The 27,118-nt window shown below is 36.5% G+C and overlaps 1 protein-coding gene across 13 annotated transcripts in view; it reads right to left on the minus strand.

Moving 5' to 3' along the window:
* The window catches only part of szt2 (SZT2 subunit of KICSTOR complex), a 110,335-nt gene that overhangs the window by 25,452 nt on the left and 57,765 nt on the right, over positions 1–27,118 (minus strand). For 11 of the 13 annotated variants that reach the window (XM_067374430.1, XM_067374431.1, XM_067374429.1 and 8 more), the window contains 14 exons: positions 18,438–18,614; positions 17,938–18,129; positions 16,787–16,989; positions 16,408–16,574; positions 15,189–15,286; positions 14,645–14,777; positions 14,346–14,473; positions 12,693–12,740; positions 11,607–11,728; positions 11,149–11,331; positions 4,342–4,606; positions 4,122–4,201; positions 2,925–3,050; positions 1,307–1,509 (listed from right to left, as the gene is read on the minus strand). In XM_067374430.1, coding sequence (XP_067230531.1) covers positions 1,307–1,509; positions 2,925–3,050; positions 4,122–4,201; positions 4,342–4,606; positions 11,149–11,331; positions 11,607–11,728; positions 12,693–12,740; positions 14,346–14,473; positions 14,645–14,777; positions 15,189–15,286; positions 16,408–16,574; positions 16,787–16,989; positions 17,938–18,129; positions 18,438–18,614 — 2,125 coding nt within the window. The remainder of the gene's footprint in view (positions 1–1,306; positions 1,510–2,924; positions 3,051–4,121; positions 4,202–4,341; positions 4,607–11,148; positions 11,332–11,606; positions 11,729–12,692; positions 12,741–14,345; positions 14,474–14,644; positions 14,778–15,188; positions 15,287–16,407; positions 16,575–16,786; positions 16,990–17,937; positions 18,130–18,437; positions 18,615–27,118) is intronic. The other 2 variants (XM_067374421.1, XM_067374424.1) reach the window with 2 other exon arrangements.

The following is a 27,118-nucleotide window of genomic DNA, read 5'->3' on the forward strand; positions in this document are numbered from 1 at the left end:
CTATCAATTAGCAGTAATTAGGAGTTTATTAAGGCAAAAGTCAATAGTGAGTTAGTTAATAGTGAGAATTGGACCCTCAACTAATAAAATCTATATTATCACAAAATCTTGGACTTTTTACCATCTAGTTTTCTTTCAATTAGCACAGGTTTTGTATTTCTTTTTGGAACTGACTAATCATAAGCCTCATTTATTTGAGCTTATAAATCTCAGTTTTTGGGTGAAAAAAATTCACTGAAGCTTATTCACCTCAAAAAGTATTCAGAAAATCAAAAATAAGTTCAGATCAATAAGCTGATTAAAAGATTGAATCCAATATTTGGCAATAACAAAGCATAACGGGAGATTTATAAGCAATTTTTGTATGACAAACCACAAAAAAAGTAAAAAAAAAAAAAAATTGTGAAGTTGTTGTGTGAGCAAAGTCAGTATGTTATAGTTTTTATGTAATACATAAAAAAATAACTCCATTCACTTTAACAAATTTAGCATTTATACAGATGCTGCATCCATTGTGTCCGACATGTTTTCTCACTGACACGCACCCAACTCAGAAACTTCACCCCAGAAATTTCACCCAATTTATTACTTACCCTCATGCCGTTTCACACCCGTAAGACCTTTGTTAATCTTCAGAACACAAATTAATGTTACAGTGGTTCAATATTAATATTATAAAGCGACGAGAATATTTTTGGAGCGCCAAAAAAACAAAATAACGACTTATTTAGTGATGGCCGATTTCAAAACACTGCTTCATGAAGCATCAGAGCATAAATGAATCAGTGTGTTGAATCATGATTGAGATCGCATGTCAAACTGCCAACGGCTGAACTCACGTGACACTGGCGCTCCGAACAGCAGATTCGACACACTGATTCATCTGTGCTCCGATGCTTCCTGAAGCAGTGTTTTGAAATCGGCCATCACTAAATAAGTCATTAATTAGTTTTTTTTTTGGCGCTCCAAAAATATTGTTGTCGCTTTATAATATTGATATTGAACCACTGTACTCACATGAACCGATTTAAATATGTTTTTAGTACCTTTATGGATCTTGAGAGAGGAAGTGTCCATTGCTCCCTATGGAGGCCTCACAGAGCCATCGGATTTCAACTAAAATATCTTAATTTGTGTTCTGAAGATTAACAAAAGGTCTTACGGTTGTGGAATGGCATGAGGGTAAGTAATAAATGACAGAATTTTCATTTTTGGGTGAACTAACCCTTTAAGTGCACCTTTATGGTCAAACCAAGTGTGTTTTGTTTTGGTTCTGGGAGATGGCATTTTTCTGTGGGACACAGACCTGCGTGCGGGCGACTGTGGTCGGACCTGCACCAGGATGAAGCCCATACTCTGCAGGTACTGCACATACTGCTGCAGGAACGTGCTGGAGATCTCCTGCAGCCAAGGCTCCTCCTTCAGTCGACTCGGAAGCATGTCTGCAGAATCCGTGCTGTAGCTGCGATCCCTCCCGGATGCCGTGGAGTCACTGGAGCGATGCCGCTTCTGTAACCAGAGAACAAGAGAGAATCTCTGAACTGGTACTACTATGGGGAGCGGAGATCCTACTACCCATGTAGTCTTACATAGCCAGACTTTTGATTATTGGCATTGAAGTCTGGTCCATATTGAGCCAAAAACATCTGCTTAAAGGTTCATAAAAAAATGAAAATTATGCTATCATTTACTCATCCTCAAGCTGTTTTAAATCTGTATGAATTTCTTTCTCCTGCTGAACACAAAAGAAGATATTTTGAAGAATGTCGGTAAGCAAACAGTTGATTTTTGTTTCATACTATGGAAGTCAATGAGGCCCATTAACTGTTTAGGTACCCATATTCTTCAAAATATCTTTTTTTGTGTTCAGCAGAAGAAGAAAAAAGCATACAGGTTTGGAACAACTTGAGGGTGAGTAAATGATGAGAAAATTTAAATTTTTTGGTGAACTATCCCTTTAAGGCCCAGATATACTCAATGCAAATTTCTTCACTTAAGGGTAAAAAGAAATTTGAAATACCTGAGCAGCGGTATACTGTTAGTGAACATCCCATACCGCCGATGCTGCTGGAAGCGGCGGTTAGGTGAATATGTAAATATGTGTTGTGTGTTTTCCTCTCAATAACGAATTAAACACACAACAATGACAGCTTCTACTCTATAGCTGCTCTCCAGTGTGTTCACATTCACACCTGCCCTCGATGGGCTAAACAGAAGAAATTAATAGGAGAAAATTTACATGGAGCCTCAGAGCCACAACTACCTATTACATAATCTCAACTTTTCCAGAAAGTTCGCTTTGACAAACTTTTTCACACTTTTTCACACTCCTGAAATAAACTCCAATTTAATTTAGTTTTGGCCTGATTTTACTGACATCACACCAGTTTGCGATTTCGCTTGAAGTATATCGGGGCCTTCAGGCAGGAAAAGAGTGTCTGACTGACATGTAACCAAAGTCTGTTTTCATGTGACACTTTGGGTGTTTAAATCTAAAATTGGATTCAACTGTCAGAGAAGAAGTGAAGTATACAGGTGAATGGTGTGCTTGTGCTACCTTTTTTTTTTTGCCTTGACATTTTGTTATCCAATGAGACTAACCTCTATTCCACCTCATGAACAACAACTGACCAATGACTGCATAATTATGATTATTCTAATGCTACGCAGACACACATCTGTGCTCATTATCATGCCTGACACATGTAATTACATAAAGGCTGATATTTTGCTGTTTATAAAGCACATGATGTCCCACTGCATAAAAGATCCGTTTTGGTCATACTATGATCAGGGATTTAAACAAACCCCTAACCCTAAGTCAGGCTCCAAAATGATTGTTTTTTTTTATAAATGGGTTCAGAACAGTGTGAACGAGCAGACAGACTCAGTAGCAGAAAAAGAAAGAAGAAGAAGAAGGAGACCTTCATCTGTGGCTGTGGCACCTGTTCCTCTTGAATCTGTTTCCGGAACACGGGGTCGAAAAGCAGCGGAGTAGCGCAGTAATGGACCAGTCGAGAGGACTGCTTCAGTGTGTCCAAATCCGCGACCTGTGCGCAGACACACACCAGACACACAGCAAGAGGGTTACCAGGTTTAACCTAGAGTTTCTTTATTTGCAGCAACAGCTATTGTTTTCATAAAGGTGAGGTGTTTAACATTTTCAACGTATAAATACATTCCATCCAAGTTTAATAAGCAGAGACAACTATGTGTCCGATAATCATAGGTTGATTTGTCCAAAAAAGTCTCACACTGTGGTTCTGTGGTGCCTCCAAAACATTAATCTGTTAGTTTGAACATCACAACTAGTTCAACACAGTGATTTAACCAACAGTGTGTTTCTAGTAAATTTATGATCAGGTTACACTGTGAATATACACTACCATTCAAAGGTCTGAGGTCTCTTATGCTCACCAAGGCTGCGATACAGTAAAACAATAAAAATATGTCACATGATCCTTCAGAAATGAAAAACTGATTTGCTGCTCAAGAAACATTTCTGATTATTATCAACGTTGAAAAATGCTTCATATTTTTGTTGAAACAGTACTACATTTTTTTTTTTTTTGGGGGGGGGGGGGGATTCTTTGATAAACAGAAAGTTCAAAAGAACAGGATGAATTTGAAATGGAAATCTTTTGTAACATTATAAATGTCTTTATTGTCACTTTTGATCAATTTAATTCATCATTGCTGAATAAAAGTGTTAAGTTGTCACTGTATAAAAATCTTATTGCCCTAAACTTTCGAAAGGTAGTGCACTTAGTGGTGACCTGAACAATAGAGTTTAAGCAGTATAATTTAATATGGTGGTCTGGACCTCAGCAGTGTGAAAGGAAGTGAGATTACAGCGAATGGCAGAAACGTCTCGCACACTACGGAATCCCTTAATGTCCCCACCACATCTCATTAAACCTAACTGAGCCGTGCATGCGCTCATACACAGATCTACGTCTGTGCGCATGAGGCAGAGGATCCGCACGCGCTGAAATGAATCTGGAGCTGATGAGCCGCTGAGAAAATCATGTTCTGAGAACATGATGGAAAATACCGATCACACATTATCACCCACATTGTGTGCAAATATTACTATCTGCACTGAGTATGCATGAACTCACAGAGATGGGCATGTTAGACTGAGCTGACCGCTGCTGCCACGTCACAAACAAATTCTCAATCTTCATTTGTCTCTCCAACTCTGGAAAACAAAAGAAACATCTTGAAATAAATCACTAGCTTTCTGTGCTAATCATTTCATTAGGTGTGTCCAATACACTAAATTTGAGGTCCATATGGCAGCTTCCTTCTGTTTTGGACACAGTGGTGATGTGTTTGTACCTCTGCGTTCTGCTGCTTTGACCTCAAGAAGCTGGGCTCCATGGCGAGCGACTATATCCGCTCCATCCTGATTAGTCAGCGGCCTTCCTGTGTTCACGTCTCTCAGAGCTTCATCAAAAGGCACAAGCTCTCCGGGGAAGGCCAGAGGAGGAAGAACACGCGCAGAGCTGCCCAACCGACCCTGATCTTTACTCGCGGCCGGAGGAACAGGACTCCTCAACAGAGCATCCGCCTCAATCGTGGAGCTAAGGAAGGGGTTGGGTTCCTGTAAACAAGTAAATAAATTAGATTGATAATTTATTAAGAAAAGAAAATACAACATATGTATATATGAACTGAAGAACAACTAAATGAATGAGCATCAAAAAATGGGAAAAGTATAAAAAAAAGTAACAACAAAGGAACAGTATGAAGGAACAGTAGGAAGAAGGAAGGAATTATTAATTTACGATAAATTTGAAAATTAATAAAATTAAGAAACGGTACAAACAGAAGCATGAACGGATGCATGACCTAATGTATGGAGAAAAAAAGGAAAAGCAAAAAGAAAAGGAAGGAAGGAAGGAAGGAAGGAAGGAAGGAAGGAAGGAAGGAAGGAAGGGATTAATTTATGATGAATTTAAAATGGATTTTTAATTGTAAAATGAATTTACAAATCTAAGACAGAAAAACAATGGTGGTTTATAAAGCCAAACTCCTCCTGCAGCAGGGAGAGTGTGAGACACTGTTCTCCTCTGGTCTTCACATTCTCCGGATGTTCTCTTTCATGTCAGTGATTTCAAAGCTCAACTCTCATAACCCTTCAGAAACTCACTCACAGATTCTGATTTTTGATGTTGCTCGCCTTCAAACTTCTCAGAATGGGCAGTGCGATTTCATTACCCCAGTTCATCAGTGTTAAACCCACTGACATGCAGAGAACGTGCCAGCATGAGGCCTTTCCTTAAGACCACCCAATTAACACGCTCCTGTGCTGCTGATCGCCGTCAGAGAGCGGAATGATAAAACACCATTAGAGCAATATGGAGATATGAACTAATAAAAGTCCTTGCCTCTCTTCTTGTGGGAACTTTTGGGTGAGTTAGTATTTGGAAGACTAGTTAAAGTCCTCTAGGGCGAGTTGGAGGCTTTTCTAAAAGAAGCACGACCAGATGCCCCATGATGGAGGATGGTCATGTACCCGACGGGCCAATAAGCTGGACTCAAGTGCCTGAACTCTACCCCCTGGGACTCTGACAGATGATTGACGGTTAGGGCAAATTTTCTGCTATGTTAGACGAGCCTTCTGTTAGTACTCATTAAAAGTGTGGAACCACTGACTAGGAAATAAGAGTTCTGTCCTTCACTTTTTTATGGAAATGTAGATGTTCTGTTCATTTGTGCTTCAATGACATGCTAAAGTACTGTAAGTGTGTGTGTGTGTGTGTGTGACAAACATATTTGTGACCTTGAGAAATCTCTTAATAATCCCAAATATTAAATATGAATATTTAAATTTAATTTAATATAAAGAGTGCAATACTCTTAACTGTTTAACACTGACAAAACTGACCTTTTGCTAATTTTTCTCTGCTGAAATTGTTCGATTACGCAGAAATGTGATTTAGAAACTCATTTGAAAGTGATCACAGTGTAAGTGAACAGAAATGTTTCCTATTAAACATAATGGTATTCTTTAGTTACTACAATTATACTAAAATCACCTGAATCAAAACATATGTATGTGTTCTTACTGATGGTTTGCATATTGATTTTGACAAGGGAGATGGTTTAATTCATAGAAAGTTTCATTTAAAGATTTGTAAAAGGAAGAAAATACCACTCTGGGTACTTTGTGGCAACAACGGTTTACTATATTTGCATAATTTCCATCAAATTTTGTGCAAATCTATCCAAAAACGCATATCCTTTATAGGCTCACAAGAGCTTAAGTTGCTAAGGTAGGATTGGTCAGCGAAGTCTCAATTTTGCAGCTTACCTGAAAATTAGTTCAATTTTTGCAAGTTTGAAGAAGTCATACAAACTACAGTTCAGTTTGGGGTCAGTAAGTAAAGTTCAGCAAGGGCATATTAAATTGACCCCCCCCCCCCCCCACACCCCAAAAAATAAATAAAACTATTTGACTGGCCTGACTGACATGAAGAGATGCACTGAGGATCTCTGGTGTCTCTCCCTCATACTGTTCCTCAAGGACAGACACAGACGAATGATGAACAAAGTGATATTACATGCTGCGTCTCACTGGCTTCAGAATAGTCTCTCTGCCATTGCAAACTGACAGACTAAACTCTAGATAGTTTCAACCTCTGAAACCAAAAACAGCCCCGGACGTCAGGAAATAAACAATGTATTCTGTAACCTTCATATGTGAAGGAACAGTCTTTATTCTCAAGAAGAATCTCAGTGGGTTTGTGTTTATCTTCTCCCACACACAGACACAGACAGAGCATCAGTTTAAATAAGTCATTTTCTATACTTGTGTTGCATTTTTTTCCCCCCTGAAGTTCACACATACTGTTGAAATCAAGGTTTAAACAAAAGGTAATTCTTTAGTTTTTGATTTACCAGTTGTAGTCTGATTAACAAGCATGGGAGCTTTTGACTAAAGTCATTCAAAAACTCACAAATGACCAGTCTGAATCAAACTGAATCAACTGAATCAAAATCAAAATGTGACTTATTTCACCTGCAGGTTATCATTTAAAGGTGCCCTAGAATCAAACATTGAATTTATATTGGCATAGTTAAATAACAAGAGTTCAGTACATGGAAAAGACACACATTGAGTTTCAAACCCCATTGCTTCCTCCTTATATAAATCTCATTTGTTTAAAAGACTTCCGGAAAACACGCGGATCTTAACATAACACAGACTGTTACGTAACAGTCGGGATCATTAATATGTATGACCCCAATATTTGCATATATGCCAGCCCATGTTCAAGGCATTAGACAAGGAAAGGCAGTATTCACGTCTGGATCTGTGCACAGACAAGGTAAGCAAGCAAGAACAACAGCGAAAAATGGCAGATGGAGCAGTAATAACTGACATGATCCATGATAGCATGATATTTATAGTGATATTTGTAAATTGTCTTTCTAAATGTTTCGTTAGCATGTTGCTAATGTACTGTTAAATGTGGTTAAAGTTACCATTGTTTCTTACTGTATTCACAGAGACAAGAGCCGTCACTATTTTCATTTTTAAACATGTGCAGTCTGTATAATGCATAAACACAACTTCATTCTTTATAAATTTCTCCAACAGTGTAGAATTAGCCGTTAGCCACGGATCACAGCCTCAAACTCATACAGAATCAAACGTAAACATCAAAATAAATACTTTACTCACATCATTCGAAGCATGCATGCAACATGCATGGCGAACATCTTGTAAAGATCCATTTGATGGTTATATTAGCTGTGTGAACTTGCACTGTAATATAGTCGAGAGCTCGTGTGGCAGGGAGCACGCCATTTAAAGGGGCGGCGCTGCCAAAATCAGTGTATAGTTAATGATGCCCCAAAATAGGCAGTTAAAAAAATGAATAATAAAAAAAAAATCTACGGGGTATTTTGAGCTGAAACTTCACAGACACATTCAGGAGACACCTTGGGGGATTGGGGTTAGGAGGAGGAGGAGGGAGGGTCTAGCTAGCCTCTGTTTTGTTTGACAACACTTAGAACATCAACAGGAAGTTACTCCACCCAGGATCGCTTAGAGCACCTTTAAGTGATGTCCATCTCAAAACTGACATGTACATACTCTATATAATAAAACCCTGGATCATTTTGAGAAGACAAACACTGAAAGATCCCCAGCTGCAAAAACAGGATTCTGTATAAAACACGGTGTCTACGACTCTCTGGAAAGCTTGATTCTGATTGGTCAAACATGGCATTTAGTGCTCAAATATTTTTTATAGTTGTGCTCAACTATATAATTAACAGTAGAACCAGACATTACATTACACATTTAGCAGGTCCATAACGTGCCTGACATTCCATGTAAAGTATACATTTTTATTAATTCATGTATTCCTTTGCTCCACTGTTTGAGAACTTTTTTTTTTATTTTATGAATAAATAAAGAAATGGACATTAAATATGTATGTATGTATGTATGTATGTATGTATGTATGTGTGTATGTATGTATATATGTATATTTTTATTAATTCATGCATTCCTTCGCTCCACTGTTTGAGAACATTTTTTTTTTAAATATAGAAATGGACATTAAATATGTATATATATATAAATGTATATGTGTGTGTGTGTGTGTGTGTGTGTGTATATATATCATATATCAATATCATTGTATATCATTGTTACAACAACCCTGCAGAAATCTATTTTCCACGATATTGCCCTTTTAAAATGTTTTTCAGAAATTGAGTATTTATGCACACACATGACTGTCATAAGCAGTTATGTTAAAGACCTTTAGGTTTAACACAAAAGCTCTTGATAATGACATCAACAACAGTCTGCTTTCCCAAAATACATCCTGGCATTTGGGCAGAAATCTTGACAAACAGCTGACAACTGAATCAATAACAGTGTGAACGCTGTGACAGAATATTTCTGCTCTTTACTGACTTAACAAACAAACAAACAAACATGTTCTGCTGCATTAACTGTGAACATCTAAAACACAGCATGATTCAGTTCGGTCTGTTCAAATGAGCACAACTCTGCAAAGGAATAAACTGTTTTGGCAGTGCAGTGATGTCTATTTTCGGCAGGACAAGCAGTCTGGATTGATTCCAGGTGTTTTATGTTAACAGGTGTGCTACCGAGTGATTACCGTCCTGCCCTGCAGCCATGACATCTGTCCATCACGGAGTGCGATATGTCAGACCGCCTCAGGGACCGCCGGAAACTGATGAGCTGCTTAAACCAACTCACTAGTGCTATCTGGACTTATTCTGTGCGAAAACATTGTCCAAAAAGCTCATCCTAACCAATGTCCAGCAATCCGTGACAGCTTACAGAGAGTGGGTATATTGAAAATGGCATACTATCTAGTATATTTGATGAAGGTAGTAAGCAGTATGTACACTACCGTTCAAAAGTTCAGAGTCAGCAAGTTTTTCTCTCTTTTTTTAAAGAAACAAATAGTTTTATTCAGCAAGGATGCATTTAATTGATCAAAAGTGACAAAAGATGTTAAAAATATTTCCATTTCAAATAAATGTGGTTATTTTGAACTTTCTATTTAAAGAAATCTTGGATAAATAGTTGAAGCAGCACAACTGTTTTCAACATTGATAATAATTAGAATTGTTTCTTCAGCAGCAAAACTTGCGGTAACACTTTATAATAACTGCACACTATGAAGCATTAGTTAAGCATTAGTTAATAGTTAATTAATCACTTATAAAGCATTAATATACATTAGTAAGTAGTTTATAAATACAGCTATAATTGCTTTATTCTTGATTTATAAGCATATCTATAATGTGTTTAATAATTGTATTTTCATACTTTACTAATAATCAATTTATTATTTCTAAATTAAGTATTACATTATTTACAAACCAGTTATTTAGGAGTTGTCAGTAGTTCATTTAGTAAGTGTAAGTAAATGATTAATAAACTATTTAAACATTCATTTATACATCTTATTATTTAGACACATAGTAATAGTTACTTAGTGTGTTAGTAAATGTTTTATTAACACATATTCCTACTGCACTTCATGATTAATTCAGGTAGTTATAAAACATTTAGAAGTAGTCAGTTAACTATTTTTGTGAGCTCATCTAAAGTGAGGACTGTTTATGCTTTGTAAAGCTTTTATAAATGAGATTTAAAGGTTCAGTGACCTTCTGCACTGCTGTTCTCTAATTTTTAAAGTTAGTACTGAGGTAGTTTTGACACTAGGAATATGTTAATAAAGCATTTATTAACACACTGAGTAACTAATACTATATGTCTAAATAATAAGATGCATAAATGTACATTTAAATATTTTATTAACTTACACTTCCTAAATGATCTTATGAACCACTGACAACTCCTAAATTACTGGTTTGTGAATCATGTAATACATAATTTAAAAATGATAAATTGATCATTAATAAAGTATGAAAATACAATTATTAAACTCATTATAGATATGCTTATAAATCAAGAACAAAGCATTTATAGCTGTATTCATAAATGCTTACTAATGTCTATTAATGTTTTATAAATGATGAATTAACTATTTACTAATGCTTAACTAATGCTTCATAGCGTGAGTTATTCTAAAGTGTTACCAAACTTGCATATTAGAATGATTTCTGAAGGATCATGTGACACTGAAGACTGGAGTAAATAATGCTGAAAATGCAGATTTGGATCACAGGAATAAATTACATTTTAAAATATATTCATATAGAAAAGAGTTATTTTAAATTGTAATAATATTTCACAATATTTCTGTTTTTACTGTATTTTTAACAAATAAATGCAACCTTGGTGATCAAAGAGACTTTTTTCAAAAACAATAAAAAAATTCTTAATTACTCCAAACTTTTGAATGGTAGTGTAACTGATGAATCAAGATATCAGTCGTAAACTGTGAACATCTGTTTATTGACGTTTGATTTTTTTTAATATGATTAAAAACATAAAATAACAATGTTTATTTCCAAGATTAAATAATTGGATGTAACTGGCTGAAATAAACATCCATAATGAGATTGTGTGACAACAACATAGCAAATTACCGTTTGAAATGTTTGTTTCATATACTGTTTGTAATTCATTAGCATGCTAGTATTGCATTGAGAACACAGCCAGAGTGTTTGTATACTGACCTGTTTCAGATCATCGTGCGTAGGTGTATCAGAGAAGCAGTAATGATGGAAAAGACCCATTTTCTGACTCAGGAGGCAGTTAACCACATGTGCGCGGGCGTTCTGCCAGTGCACCAGTCTGACCAGACCTTGATTCAGAGAGCCGCCCAGATCCACCGACCAGTTATACACATACATAGTCACCTGTAAACACAAACACATAGAGATATAATATGAAATCCACCTAACCTTGCAAACTAAAACGAAAATGCTGCATGATGTGACACAATCACAGTTGATGATGATAACACATTCAATGGCTGATATGCTGCTATGTGGAGTAGTATGATATTTCACCGTGGGTAGAAAAAGTCCTGTTGCTTGTCACAACTCACCAAGACAAAAAACATTTGTGCAAGAGAGATGTTATTTTGTGTTGCTTACAAATGTAATGGCTGGTTATATTCAACCCAACTGACCTTCTTATTGACAATGTGTATGTACAGGAAGCGCTGGCGTGGAGCCACGCCTTTCACAGCCTGTCCCGGGCTCAGCCAATCACTGTGCTCCAAAGACTCAAATCGCTGCAGACCCTTATGAGCTTTAATAAAAGACATAATTATGTGAGGTGGTGCTATTTGGGTAAAGAAATTTGTATAGATTGTAGACAGAGCAAGAAATAAAGATCCAATCATAAAGCCACTTCTGCATCTATTCAGTTTACATCTGAATTACAGTTATAGGGCTGTTTTAGTGATCATTACATAAAAAAAGGAATTAAAAAAGGTTACAATTATATCATCTGTGTTTGAGAAGATAGGCAATGCAGAACTCATTCTCTCTAAAGTAACGGAGTGCAAACTGAGGATTTTAAGATATTAATATCTAATATAATTTAAAACCAACATCAGACCACATACTCATCTAAGTTAAACATTTTTAGGTTTCAAATGGTACAGTAAAAGCAGGGCTAAAAATTATTTTGCATACATGCATAAATGAGTGAACCTTCAAACTAGGGGCACTTCTGACTAATTGAAAGCTTGAGAAATGGAAATTCTTTAAATATGTGTAATTTATTTCAAAACATTAAGTCTGTACAAATGCAAAGTTGATTTTGGCATTAAGTGTGACTGTAATGGCTGCAGTATTTAGGACAATAATTGTAGATCGATCGATCAGACAGACAGAGAGATTTTTATGGCTTTGGGTAAAAGGTACAATTTTCCTGATCAATTTCTTACATTTATTATAATTCTTTAAATGTAATATGATTCTTTTAAACAAAACAAACAAACAAATCATTAATTTATGGTTAAAAATAAATTTCTCTAATGTTAAAAAGGATTTCTCTGATTTCACAGAATTTTCATAAATTCATTATTATGGGAAGTATGGTGATTCTTTTAAAATAAAGAAAATAGGCAGAAAATTCCTAATTGAAGAATCACTCAAATATCAATCCCCTGTTCGAGTGTGTCCGTGGTGTAATGGAATGATTTGGAGGAAGGGCCCCTGCCGCTGTTGCAACAGTGAGGGCCACTAAGGGCACTTTATAAACTTACGTGTGCACCTATTTAGTACTGGACTGTTCTCTTCATCTGAACTGTCTTCTGTGGGCAAACAGAGATGAGCACACACAGCTTTGCAAAACGAGACAACTCTATGTTAATGCAGCATTCACACACACACACACACACACACACACACACACACACACACACACACACACACACACACACACACACACACACACACACACACACACACACACACACACACACACACACACACACACACACACACACACACACACACACACACACACACACACACACACACCTCCTCAATAGACAACATAAGCGAAAAAACCTATGAAAAAAGAATAGCAAGAAAACTAGTAATCATTCATTAAACACTCATAGGCTAAAACAGATGAATACACTCAGCAATAGTAAACAAACAAACAAAAAAACACACAAAAGAAAGAATAAAATATTCATTTGCAAGATCAGTTGAACTCAAAATAAAAACACAAAGCAAAGCGATGCAGTAAGAGATTCTGGTAGAAGACAATGTAATGCATCTGAGCTTATGGTGAGAAAGTGGTTAGACTATTAAGAACAAAGTGAAGTTAATCATTTCAGAAACTTCAGCTTTGGTTACAGGGTTTAATGGTATCACAGAGAGAGCATTTAGAAGCCAGATGAACTGTTGACCACAGAATTCAGTAATGACCTTACACTGCTTAGAGCCAGTTAAACTTCAGGCAAATTAATGGAGTCTGATCTTAAAAGTTTCAGTATCATGAAGCCTGAATGTCACAGAGAAATGTCTCGGTCATATATTACCCAAAATCAAAAGAAAAAAATAAAAAAAAAATCAAGAAATCTTGCTCAAAGACAATGAAGCCTATTTTAGGGTGGTTAAAACTTTTCTTTTTTTACACGGTATTTCATGCAAAGTATTCAGCATTCTCATTAGAAAAGTAGATTTGTAAGAATACTGAAAATCAAATATAAATCATTTCATGACTATATATTACATACTATTTTGTAGTATTTATTTTTAAATGACACATTTATTCATTATTTTTTGGTAATACTGCAATTATACTGCATACATTTATATTAAACATTATTAGTTATTTTCTGTCTTTATTCTTAAACTATTTATTTACTTAATTATATACTTATTTTTTGTATTTCTCTGTTACATATAATAACATAGGTTTCTTTTTCTTTATAGAAATTGTTTCTTGATTATTTTTTTCTTTTAATTTTGGGAAGAAATATGACCTGATTAGATGACAATTTTCACGAGATTCAACTGAATATATAATGCATTACAAAGGTTAATTTTATGCATTATAATCAATTCCCAATGCCTTATAATTCACCTTGTAATCATTTATATGTTCTTACGAATACGTGCAAACATAGTTAAATGACATAATTACATCATACACATCACTTTTTAGAGATTATAATGCATTATACCAAATGGATTATTTGTTATATTGACATTTACTTGTTTGTGTTGTTTTACAAAATGTATTATAGCTGTGGTTATAATAATCCAATTCATGAAAATATAAAACAAATTGCAATGTGCTCCTTGGACAGCTTCCTCCAATTCAAGTTCAACCTGTTAAATAATCTTGGAAGAGTGTAGAATCTAAGATGACATGATAATTGCTGACTGAACATAGGAGGTACCTTGCTCTGTACTGCAATGCCATTGGCTGAAGTTGCGACCAATGAGAATGAAGCTCCTGGTGGTAGCAGGCGGTTGGCTGATGTGCTGGATGATTGACAGGGGGACATATATATCTCCCTGAGGACAGCTGGTGACACACATAGGAAACAGCTCATCAGTTTAAGCATAAACTGAATCGATAGAAACATCTGATGGTACATTGCACAGCTAAGCACCAAATGCAGAAGCAACTAATCACATCTTTTCAAACATATCTGGACCGTTCCGTTGAATGCTTTGACATGGTTCAGGAACACACCTGGTTCTTTCGAACACTTTGACCGTGGTGTCAATGGCCAGTGAGCTGACCAGATTGGCAATCTCTGTGAGGATGGAAGGCAGAAGGAAATGATGCGAGACTTCAGTTGAACAATGCTGGATGGACGGACAGCCTGCAAGAGAACAAGAGAAAATAATTCAGTGATTCTTTAATCAGGGGAATTTTCTGTCTGCTAGAACAACATGAAGAAAAACTCGCACTCGTCCATATGATGGTAGTAAATAGCGAACAGCATCAAGCTTTAAAAAGAAAATGGTAAAGTATCATTTTGATCCCACATGACACGTGTCGTATATTCCAAGTGTTCTGGGGGTATACAATAGGTTTTGAAAATTAGGTTCCGAAATTTGTGTCTTGAGAAAACATACAAGATAAACAAGATATATATGAAAACACAGTTTGATGAAATCTCATTTAAGTTTCAGTTAGTCAAAAGTGCCCCTTCATGTGGCCAAGTTTATTAGATCATTGTAAATTTGTACAGTCATAAATAGAAAAGTAGTACATGGATGTGGGAACTCACCCAGTTTGTTCATGAAGGTGACCCAGGGCAGGTATGTGGTCTGGTAGACGGTTTGAAGAGTGCCTGTATCACCTTCCTCCAGCTGGACTGCATGTCTCCTACAACACAAAAACATCCAGACACAGTTCTATAGGCCTATGTGGATGATAATTGTTTTTGTTTGAGGTAATTTCAGCATTTATGTCTCTCAATTTATTGCCATCTGAATCAGAAATGTCAGTATTCTCCCTCCCTAAAATTATTTATTGTATTCTGTCAAACACAAAGGATGAGTGGTAATTTAATTACCATCCAAATTGCCAGGAAGAACTGGCCAAAAATCATTTTGGAAATCTGATTATTCTGATTGTGCACAATAATAAAAAAAAATTAGGTGTGTTTCAAAAAACAGTTTGAAATAAACTACACAAATAAAATGGCATAGTAGTATTTTGAAATACTTTTTTTTTTTGTATTTTCAGTTTTCTTTTTAATTTTAAGTTTTAAGTTTAACTTTCAGTCATTTTTATGTGCTTTTGGCATATCTATGAGTTGTTCGTCCTTTATTAAATATTTCGCTAACACTTTACAATAAGGTTCATTAGTTAACTACATTAGTTAACATGAACTAATAATGAACTGCACTTATACAGCATTTATAAATCTTTGTTAAATGTTAATTTCATTTACTAATACATTATTAAAATCTTGTTAACATTAGTTGTGAACTAACATAAACAAACAATAAACAAATGGATTTTCGTTAACTAATGTTAACGAAGATTAGTAAATGCAGCAACAAATGTATTGCTGGTTAGTTCATGTCAGTTAATACATTAACTAATGTTTAACTAATGAACCTTATTGTAAAGTGTTACCAATATTTCTACTTAGCTTTAATTGATTTTTTTTATTTCAGTTTTAGGTTTTAGTAATTTTAGTACTTTAACTTATTTTAACAGTACTTTAGCTTATTTTATTTCAGTTAGTTGCCAAAGCAACATTTCTATTTTTTTTTTATTTTACATTGAAGTGTTACTTAATATTTATTATTTATATTCTAATATTCATATATATTTTTATTTCAGATTTATTTCAACTAACGAAAACTTTTTTTGAATAGTTTTAGTTAACAATGACACAGTGGGTCAGTTTTTTGTCTTACCATCCTGAACGTGTTCATTTTATAATGGAAAAGCTTGTGCAGATGTGAACTGATTTTTAAATGTGATTTTTGCACCTCTGGGCCTGCTCTTGTTCGACTGCCATGGCTTTCTCATGGTTCCACTGCTGTTTGACACTCTCCGTCTTGTGTCTCCGTCTGCCTACGCGGCTGTCCTCAGCACGCTCTGGTATAATGTCATCTGTTGTCTTTGGACTGCCAAGTTCAGAAGTTTCTGGTTTACTCTACCAAACACACACACACACACACACACACACACACACACACACACATCATAAGACAGATAACTGGCACCAGTCCAATAATTTCTCCAGCATTTATGCTTCACCAAGCATCATGCTGACCATCAATGCAATTTTGGAGGCGTTGACAGTCGTAATTAATGAGAGCAATTTGCTGTTAATGAAGACAGCACATGCTGAGTGAGCACACGCACCAACATTTCCCAGAAGCTGCGGCGGGTGGTTTTCCCTGTGGGTGTGGTGGACTCGGGTGTGCTGGTTCCTGTGGTCGGGGTGGAACTGGGGGCAGAAATCAGGGTGATGGGAGAGGGGCTGCTTCTGAGCCCATGGGCTCCACTGGGCCGCCGATGACTCTCCTTCACCTCTTTACTGTCACACTGCAGAAGACTCAAGGGAACTACAGCGACAAAACACTAAACATTAGCAAAACGAGAGCAAAATACACCAATATACACTACCGTTCAAAAGTTTGGGGTCAGTAAGTTTTTTTAATGTTTTCTCTTCTGCTCACCAAGGCGGCAAGGCAATAATTGTTTTCTAAATTGCAATGTATTTCTGTGATCAAAGTTGAATTTTCAGCATCATTACTCCGGTCTTCAGTGTCACATTATCCTTCAGAAATCATTCTAATATGCTGATTAAAAACATTTCTGATTATTATCCCTTGAAAACAGTTGTGCTGCTTCATATTTTTGTGGAAATGGTGAGCCTTTTTTTTCAGGATTCTTTGATGAATAGAAAGTTCAAAAGAACAGCATTTATTTAAAATTTATTTTTTAACATTATGTCTTTACTGTCACTTTTGATCAGTTTAAATGTGTCCTAGCTGAATAAACGTATTAATTTATAAAAAAAAATAAAAAAATCTTACTAACAAACATTTGAATCATATTGTATATATTGAGCAACACATGTGACACAAATCTTTAGGGTGCAGTTTTTACAATTGACATGCTTATTAGAATGCATATTACTAGGATATTGGCTGTTTATTTTTACTTAAGCACATATTAATGCCTTATTCTGCGTGACCATATTCTACAACCCGTTAATCCTACCGGTAACACTTTAGTATAGAGAACACATATAAACCATTAACTACGACTTTTCCCCTCAATAAACTCCTAATTTACTGCTTATTTATAGTTAGTAAGGTAGCTGTTAAATTTAGGTATTGGGTAGGATTAAGAATGTAGAATAAGGTCATGCAGATTAAGGCATTAATAAGTACTAATAAATAGCAAATATTCTATTAATATGCATGCTAATAAGCAACTAGTTAAAAGACAAAAAAGTGCAATAAAAGTAGTCCATACAGCATATCACATGGGCATCAGCCCCTCACCTGTGCTTTCATCCCGTTGGGTGGAAGCAGGGAGACAGAATGTGTCCAGACATAATGGATTGGGTAGCACACGCATCTCCATGATGACATCGCAGAGGGCATGGCGTAGGGCCGCCCTCAGCCTGTCCGTCAGCTGCAGGGGGCTGACATTACCCTGTTCCCACACGTCAAATCGCACACGCACAGCTGCACCTGCGCACAGGGGTCCCACACATACATCATGACACATGTATTTAAAGTCGTCATGAAACGGAAGTTGCGATAGTCTTTTCTTTCCTATAGTGATGTATATCTGAGTGAATGGAAAAAAAGCTTGATTTTGTACATAGGGAACTGATTGGATTGCTGTGGTTTGCTATTGGTGGATCTCATGTAAGTGACAGGTTGCTCCATCCTTGTCATCAGAGAAGAGAAGAGATGTCATTGCATTGAAGGGAAGTTATTTTGATTAAAGATTATGAAGCACATGAAATACTGTTTGTTTGCAAAAGCTTCCCAACCTGAGTTCTGGCTGAGAGAGTCCACCTTAACAACCGTCGTCAAGGCCTCAAACTGGTCTGGCTGGAGGGAGATGGTGGAAACGTCAGCTCTGAGCGCTGGTCCACTGCCGTCCTGAGCGGGAACCTGCAGCGCACAGCCTTTAGAGTCGACGAATGACAGCGCGATGCAGGCGATACCTGGGGAGCGCAGCACATAAATAGGGTTAGAGGAGAAAGTGATGGAGGCGAGAACTAAATGAGCTTGACAGAGAGCTGAAGAGAACATCATGAATGATGCAAAAAATTATGCAAACTCAAATGAAAGCAATAAATTCAACTAGTGCTGAAAGACAAATGGGGGTTTGCTATAGAGACGCATGCTGTATGTTTGTGTCTCTTCACACAAAGCCACTTTCTGTGCTCAAGGAGCTGATTCTTATTAAAAGTAACAGATTTCCCCCCCTTTTTGTTATATGAAGTCACATTAAATCATCTTTTTTAACAAATCCTCATCATTTATTTTGCTTCTTTTTCAAATGTCCTTCATGTACAGATAAAAATTTGTATATTTGGGGGAAAAAAAAAAAAAGAAAAAGAAAAAAACTCAAGGTAAATATCAACAGCATGTTTTTATTTGGTATACTTTCCATTTAATTTTTTATTTATTCAAATTATGCAAAAAGTGTGAAAATATTTTTAATGCACTGATACTAAATTTCTCAGCCAATATTATTATTCAGATGATTCAGAATGATATATGCTGATAACGATACCGATAGTTTTACTTTCTTAAGGAAATAAATCTCTCCCAACTAATACGGTTCCTGAAATCTGGTCCTGGGCAGCATTTCCCAAAAGCATCGTAAGCTTACGATGCTTTTGGGAAACGCTGCCCAGGAGGGTCAGTTTAGTGCCAACAAGCTAGTCAAACTCTGAGTTACTAGAAAATTGCAGGTAAGTGAAATCAATCATGGTTTGAGCTAAACTCTGCAGGACAGTGGGTCTCCAGGGCTGGATTTGAGGAACACTGTTCTAAACTATATCGGGAACCCTCTAATTCAATAAATCACTATAATATTAGAGGTTAAAATTAACAACAGAGCCCAAACTATTATATTCAACTGCTATTTATATATTTACTTGTATTAAAGAGGAAGAAAAACTATTGCCCCGTGCTGCCGCTTGAACTGAGGTGCTACAGTGCTCGGTCACGACACATTTAAGAACATCAAAACGGCATTTTTTGTTTTTGAATTTCATAATAAATAGGTTGTTTGCAATCACGTGGTTCTGGTGACACGCGAAGTCCTTTCTGTGTTGGTTTAGAAAGGTATAAACAGAAAATCACAACACATGTTGGACGTGATCTTTATGTTATGAAGATGAGTGACTTTCCCACTGAATTGAAAGACTTTCCTGCCATCGAGGAGGTAGATATAGAGGATGTGAAGCTGCTGTCACGCCGTGTTCAGTTCTAGTCTGGGTTTGTTTATATCGCGCTGCCTTTCTACTAGTGAAGTTAGGGCAGTATTTTTGATTTTCTGTCGCGATTGTGAAAAATGTTGCCATTGTAGGTCATTTATGCTGAATCGAGAATTGCAACAGGAGCTCACATCATCGTTCAAAGAAAAAACTGGAGAGTATAATACAATTGTTGCCTTTTATACGTGTAAAAACACACTAAGGGAAGCAGGTTGAGGAGGTGACGGGAAGACGCTGTATATCAAATCTAATAATGTCACTGATTTAACCCACTCCCTATCACTCAATAAAATAATCACATAGCTGAATGTTTTTGAAATCGTTGTCTTTGTTGTTGAATCAACTTCTGTCAGCTTGTTTACATTGTTAACATTTATTTATTTGGACATTTCCTACCATATGATGGCTGAAGCAGCAGCGTGCGACACTGTTCTCGTGGTAACCAGATCAACATTGTGAACGGAATACTACAAAACTGAAGTGAAAACATCAAATTATCATTCAGTGGGATAAAATAGCTTATCTTCCCTGCAAACGATACAATGGAGAATGTGGATATTTAACCAAAAACAAATAAGGTAAGCAGGTATCCATATTTCATTTCAGTATCAGCAGACACAAAATGCTATTAAAAAGGCGACAACTTTTAAAGTTAAAAAACGATATAAGTTATAAAAAACGGTATACGTTATGTAAACCATATAAACACCTTCTGGGTTCTCTATTTTATCAATTTGAGCAACAGTAAACGATGCAAACGATTTTGATAGTATTCCTATATAGAAAATACACTCCCTGCCCTCCAGACTCATTCACGCTGCTGCTGTGACGTCATGTGCAAACAACCTATTGGACAGAGTTTGAAATCTGAGACTTTGTTGCTTATCAGAAGTAACAAGGCACAAAGCTCTTTGTGATTATTGGAGAGGCACACTACATATAATGTTTGGTGTAGGGAAAAGGCACGGACCTGGCAACCCTGGCTTAAACTATGGCTGATTTATAAAGTCGAATAGAGCCTGCCTTAGCATTGCTATTTTTCAACTGTTAATCCGTTATTGTTGCATTAACTCACCCTAAATTCAACACAACACACATTTTCTTCACACACTGTATGAGCTGCATTCTGACACTTTTCCACCCCCTTTTGATTGACAGGGTATAAAATTGACACTGATTTGACTGATGGCCGATATTGAAATAATTGCTATTATCAGCCGACAAGGATCAGCCGATATACTGGTGCATCCCTATTTAATACTTTATTTTGGATCCATATAATGCTAGCTAAATTAGTTGTTTGGCTAGTCAGACATTTTATCCTAAAAATTCTTAAAACAGTTTCCACAACTGTCATTTCCACCACAAAACACTAGAAATAACAATAACAATAATAATCATTTGAGATGTGGTGGAAATGGTCATGGACATGAAACACAAAACACAAAAATGACAGATTTCCCCTGTAATTCATGTATATAGACTGTTGGGCATTGTTAATATGCAAATTAAATGAACAAGTTCAGGATGTTTTCACTGAGAACAGGGGATTTTGGGTGAAAAAAGCAACGAGAGTTACTGGCAATGCAACAAAACAGTGTTGTTTTTGTTAACTAAAATTAATACTATTAAAATAGTTTTGGTAATTGAAAATGCTGAAGTAAAATTTGACATAAATATTACATGAAAAATGTAAACAAAAATAACACATGTTGACTAACTGAAACAAATACATTTAAGCTGAAGTGCTAAAATGACCTAATCAGAAATAAAAATAAATTAAAGTAGAAATAGAAATAATTAAGAAAACAAAAACTAATAAAAATGGCAAAAGCTCGTAACAAAATTACTAACATCTTGATAATGTGGCTTTAAAGTGTATAAAGTTTTAAGTGAGTTTATTTTCTAAAAGTCCACAAGGCTGAAAGTGCCCACAATTGAAGAAACACCAATATGTACCCTTAAATTATATAAACACAACAATATTTCAGAAAACAATGCCTCTACTTGAGTATGAACTCTCATAAATCCTTTAAATGGGTTTTTATGCTGTTGTATTGACTCGGTTGTGCTGTTTACAGCGTGAAGCCAGGCGGCCTCGTGAAGCCGTGGCTCTGATAAGCGCAGAAAGAGAGAGATTTCCATCATTAGATTCTCAGAGATCGATGGCGCCTTCGCTCCAGTGGTTGTGGCTATAAAAAAGCCTCGCAAACAGAGCGGCGGTTGCATTAAAAGGCATTAGCAGCAAACAGTGGAGCGCGAGCGGGGATTTATCCAGCTGCTTGTATTAGCGTACGCCGTTAGCGGTTTGAGGAATGATCGATGTGTAAGTGTGTGTGTGCCAGATATCAGATACTAATGCACTGCACACACAATCACCTGAGATAAATCAGAAAGGCGAAATCACCGCTGTGCTCTCACATGCATTGTGCATGCATTCTGCATAAGTGTGGCCTGGATACATGAAAGTATGTATTTGTTCTGAAACACACTCGACACAAGTACACAAGCATAAATGCTTCCATCTAAGCAAGCTCAATTTCACGCACCATTGCTTTTGTGAAATATGTCAGAATGCGATTCATAATGCAACGCAAGTACGTGTTGCTTTCAGAGGAGTGCCAATCAATGAGCAGCTTCTCAGAATCATGTCTTTGCCCTCTCATCTAAGAACTCCATTTGCTATGATCTTTTAAGAGCACTTGATGAGGTGTGATGTAGTGTGGTGTGACCCCTATGGTCCAGCGAGACTACGTGAAGACAGAAAGAAGAGCCCTTCAGTCTCTGCTAGACTGAGGCTTCAGTCAGACAGACAGACAGACAGACAGACAGAGTGCTTCATGGAAGTCACTTTCTGATTTATAATGACACTGGTCAGTAGCAGTAAAAATAGCATAAGTTGCATTACAGAAAATAAATTATCATATACAATGAAATAGAATAAAATGTAACAATACTTGCAAGTTTACAGTAAAAACGGGTTGTTTGAGATACAGTGGGTATGGAAAGTATTCAGACCTCCTTGAATTGTTCACTCTTTGTTATATTGCAGCCGTTTTCTAAAATCATTTAAGTTCACTTTTTTTCCTCAATGTACACACAGCACCTGATATTATTGACAGAAAAACACAGAATTGTTGACATTTTTGCAGATTTATTAAAAAAGAAAAACTGAAATATCACATGTTCCTAAGTATTCAGACCCTTTGCTCAGTATTTAGTAGAAGCACCCTTTTGATCTAATACAGCCATGAGTCTTTTTTGGAAAGATGCAACAAGTTTTTCACACCTGGATTTGGGGATCCTCTGACATTCCTCCTTGCAGATCCTCTCCAGTTCTGTCAGGTTGGATGGTAAACGTTGGTGGACAGCCATTTTTAGGTCTCTCCAGAGATTCTTAATTGGGTTTAAATCAAGAACAGTCACGGAGTTGTTGTGAAGCCACTCCTTCGTTATTTTAGCTGTGTCCTTAGGGTCATTGTCTTGTTGGAAGGTAAACCTTCGGCCCAGTCTGAGGTCCTGAGCACTCTGGAGAAGGTTTTCGTCCAGGATATTGCTGTACTTGGCCGCATTCATCTTTCCCTCGATTGCAACCAGTCGTCCTGTCCCTGCAGCTGAAAACACCCCCACAGAATGATGCTGCCACCACCATGCTTCACTGTTGGGACTGTATTGGACAGGTGATGAGCAGTGCCTGGTTTTCTCCACACATACCGCTTAGAATTAAGGCCAAAAAGTTCTATCTTGGTCTCATCAGACCAGAGAATCTTATTTCTCACCAACTTGGCAAACTCCATGCAGGCTTTCATGTGTCTTGCACTGAGGAGAGGCTTCCGTCGGGCCACTCTGCCATAAAGCTCCGACTGGTGGAAGGCTGCAGTGATGGTTGACTTTCTACAACTTTTTCCCATCTCCCAACTGCATCTCTGGAGCTCAGTCACAGTGATCTTTGGGTTCTTCTTTACCTCTCTCACCAAGGCTCTTCTCCCCCGGTAGCTCAGTTTGGCCGGACGGCCAGCTCTAGGAAGGGTTCTGGTCATCCCAAACGTCTTCCATTTAAGGATTATGGAGGCCACTGTGCTCTTGGGAACTTTAATTGCAGCATAATTTTTTTTGTAACCTTGGCCAGATCTGTGCCTTGCCACAATTCTGTCTCTGAGCTCTTAAGGCAGTTCCTTTGACCTCATGATTCTCATGTGCTCTGACATGCACTGTGAGCTGTAAGGTCTTATATAGACAGGTGTGTGGCTTTCCTAATCAAGTCCAATCAGTATAATCAAACACAGCTGGACTCAAATGAAGGTGTAGAACCATCTCAAGGATGATCAGAAGAAATGGACAGCACCTGAGTTAAATAGTGTCACAGCAAAGGGTCTGAATACTTAGGACCATGTGATATTTCAGTTTTTATTTTTTAATAAATCTGCAAAAATGTCAACAATTCTGTGTTTTTCTGTCAATATGAGGTGCTGTGTGTACATTAATGTGGAAAAAAAGAACTTAAATGATTTTAGCAAATGGCTGCAATATAACAAAGAGTGAAAAATTTAAGGGGGTCTGAATACTTTCCATACCCACTGTACCTTAAAATTAAGATGAAATCAAACAAGTCTCTGTGTGATGCATCACATAAGATTACACAGTAGCACTTCACATTAAGGCTGTATTTGTTAACATTTGTTAACAAATACACAGAACATGAACAAACATGTCTTAATTAGTTTCTATGTTAAATTCTACATACTAATAATACATTTAAAATTAAAAGTTATTCTAATGTTCAAAAGTTTGGGGTCAGTATGATTTTTGTTGGAAGAAATTAATACTTCTATTAAGCAGGGATGCATTAAATTTAGTGTCAGTAAAGACATTTATAATGTTACAAAAGATTTCTTCTTCAAATAAATGCTGTTTTTAAACTTTCAATTCATCAAAGAATCCTGAATAAAATGTATCACAGTTTCCACAAAAAAATATGAAACAGCACAACTGTTTTCAACATTGAAAATAATCAGAAATGTTTCTTAAGCGGCAAATCAGCATATTAGAATGATTTCTGGACGATACAAGGAGGGAATGAATTACATGTTTAAATATATTTAAATAGAAAACAGTTATTTTAAATTGCAATTATGTTTCACAATATTATTTTTTTACTGTATTTTTACCAAATAAATGCAGCCTTGGTGAGCATATGAGACATTCAAAAACATAAAAAAAAAAAAAAGTTGGCACAGACCCAAAACCTTTGTCAAAATTAGAAACTGCCTTTTGAACTAGCATGGAATATAACCAACAGTTACTAGTTACTAAAAACTAATAAGAATAAGAAATGCTGTAAAAATGTTCTTTGTTAGTAGCATCAAAAATGTTACCGTATATATCAATGCTGTGTTACACTACTATGCAATGGTACACTATTCATAAACTCAAATAATACAACTAAAAAAACTAACAAACAATATTAGTTTATTTTCTGGAAACGTCATAATTTGATTATAAAAAGCTGCTGAAACACATAAGGACTAGTATTATTTGGTGTTTAATAATCATAAAATCGAAGCAAAAGGTCAGTGCAACATGCATCTCACACAAATGTGAGCAGAATCTGCTTCAGGAAAAGCTCATCTCTACAACAACACTGTCAAACACATAAAAGCACTGAAGCTAGTGGCCCACTAATGTTTTTCCCCTCAGATTTCAGGTACATTTACATCAGTATTTGAAAATGAACGTGTATGTGATGGAGTCAGTCAGCGGGTGAATGTTAACCGCTCTGTCCGTATGACAGCTATTGTCTTTGTGGCTTCATGAAACAACAAACAGTGAAAAATGAGCTCCAATTCACACAGTCTGCAGCTTAAATGTTGTTTGGTACTTCCTAAGCAAATATAAAGGCACATATTGCAAATTCTACAGCAAGATGTCAATCGTGGTCCATGGTGAATGTCTGCACAATGCTCTTTTCTTAGTGAATTTCACACTGACTGACTGCAAAAATTAGTTTTAATATGCTCCAAAAGCATTCAACATTTCCTAGCATTAGCAAGGTGTTTTGAGTTGGTAATTGGGCAGCTAGCCTAAAGGAACAGTTCACCCAATTTAATTTTCTCTCATATTCATCCACATATTGGTGCAAGACAAGCTGTAATCCAGTTTCTGAACATGAGATTTTCAGCAAATAACCGATTAAAATTCCATCGGTTCCTCACATAAAGCTATGAAATGGATACAAAAGATTTGGAATATAGTGCACAGGTCAACTGGACAACTTCTATGATGCTTTTTATCATTTAGCATTCCTAAAGTTTTACAGGTTAAAGCTATATAATGTCCATGCCCCCTTTCAATTTCAATATTATGTTAAGCTTCTCCTTCTGTGTTCCACAGAACACACAATAGCTATATTTCCATCCAAAGTTGCAAATTTAACTTATGTGCAAAATTGGAACAATGTACAGTATCAAACATTTGCGAATAAAGCACCGGTTCCATCTAGGGAGCCAAAGAGAACTAAATCGTCACTTCCTGATAAACTACCGCGAAATATCACTAAGAAAAATGAAAGTTGCTGCAGCCACTGCGGATCTTTTTCATATATAATAAATTACTTGCGCCTCAGGGTGTGCAGAAGAAACAAACGCTGTCATGATATCTTGCTTTCAGAGGCAGATGCCTGCTCTTTGGAAATGCAGTCATGTAAGACAGTTCTGGGAGATAATTATACCGAGCCACTTTGACGGCAGACTTTGCTCAGGCATTTCAGTATGATCAAACTAACATTTCAGAAACTGTGCAATGAGATCGGTCCACTGGTTAGTCCAGTTATGCCGTCCCATCGTGCAATGCCACATGACTTTTTGATGCGCAATGAGGAATTTTTTTTTTAGTAAATGTGTTTCCATTGTAGTTTAGGCGCATGTTTTCTATCAGATAAAAAGTTTATCCACTTCAGTTGAGTGCACACGTTTTTTATGCGCATTTTTAAAATGTACGCACATCTTGCTGTTTCCAACCAGCGTTTTTTTATGTGACATCCCAAAATGCGCATAAAAATAGGTGGATGGAAAGATAGCTACAGTGAGCTAGTAATGACATGAAAGTGAGTAAACGATGACAGAACCTTCATTTTTGGGTGAACTACCCCTTTAAGCTGTGATCACGTGACCATGCAGTACCACACGCAGCCAGTGGGGGCGCCACAGGACACATAGCAGAAG

Source organism: Chanodichthys erythropterus, chromosome 21 (genome assembly GCF_024489055.1).
Source record: "Chanodichthys erythropterus isolate Z2021 chromosome 21, ASM2448905v1, whole genome shotgun sequence".
NCBI classification, from domain to species: Eukaryota; Metazoa; Chordata; class Actinopteri; order Cypriniformes; family Xenocyprididae; genus Chanodichthys; species Chanodichthys erythropterus.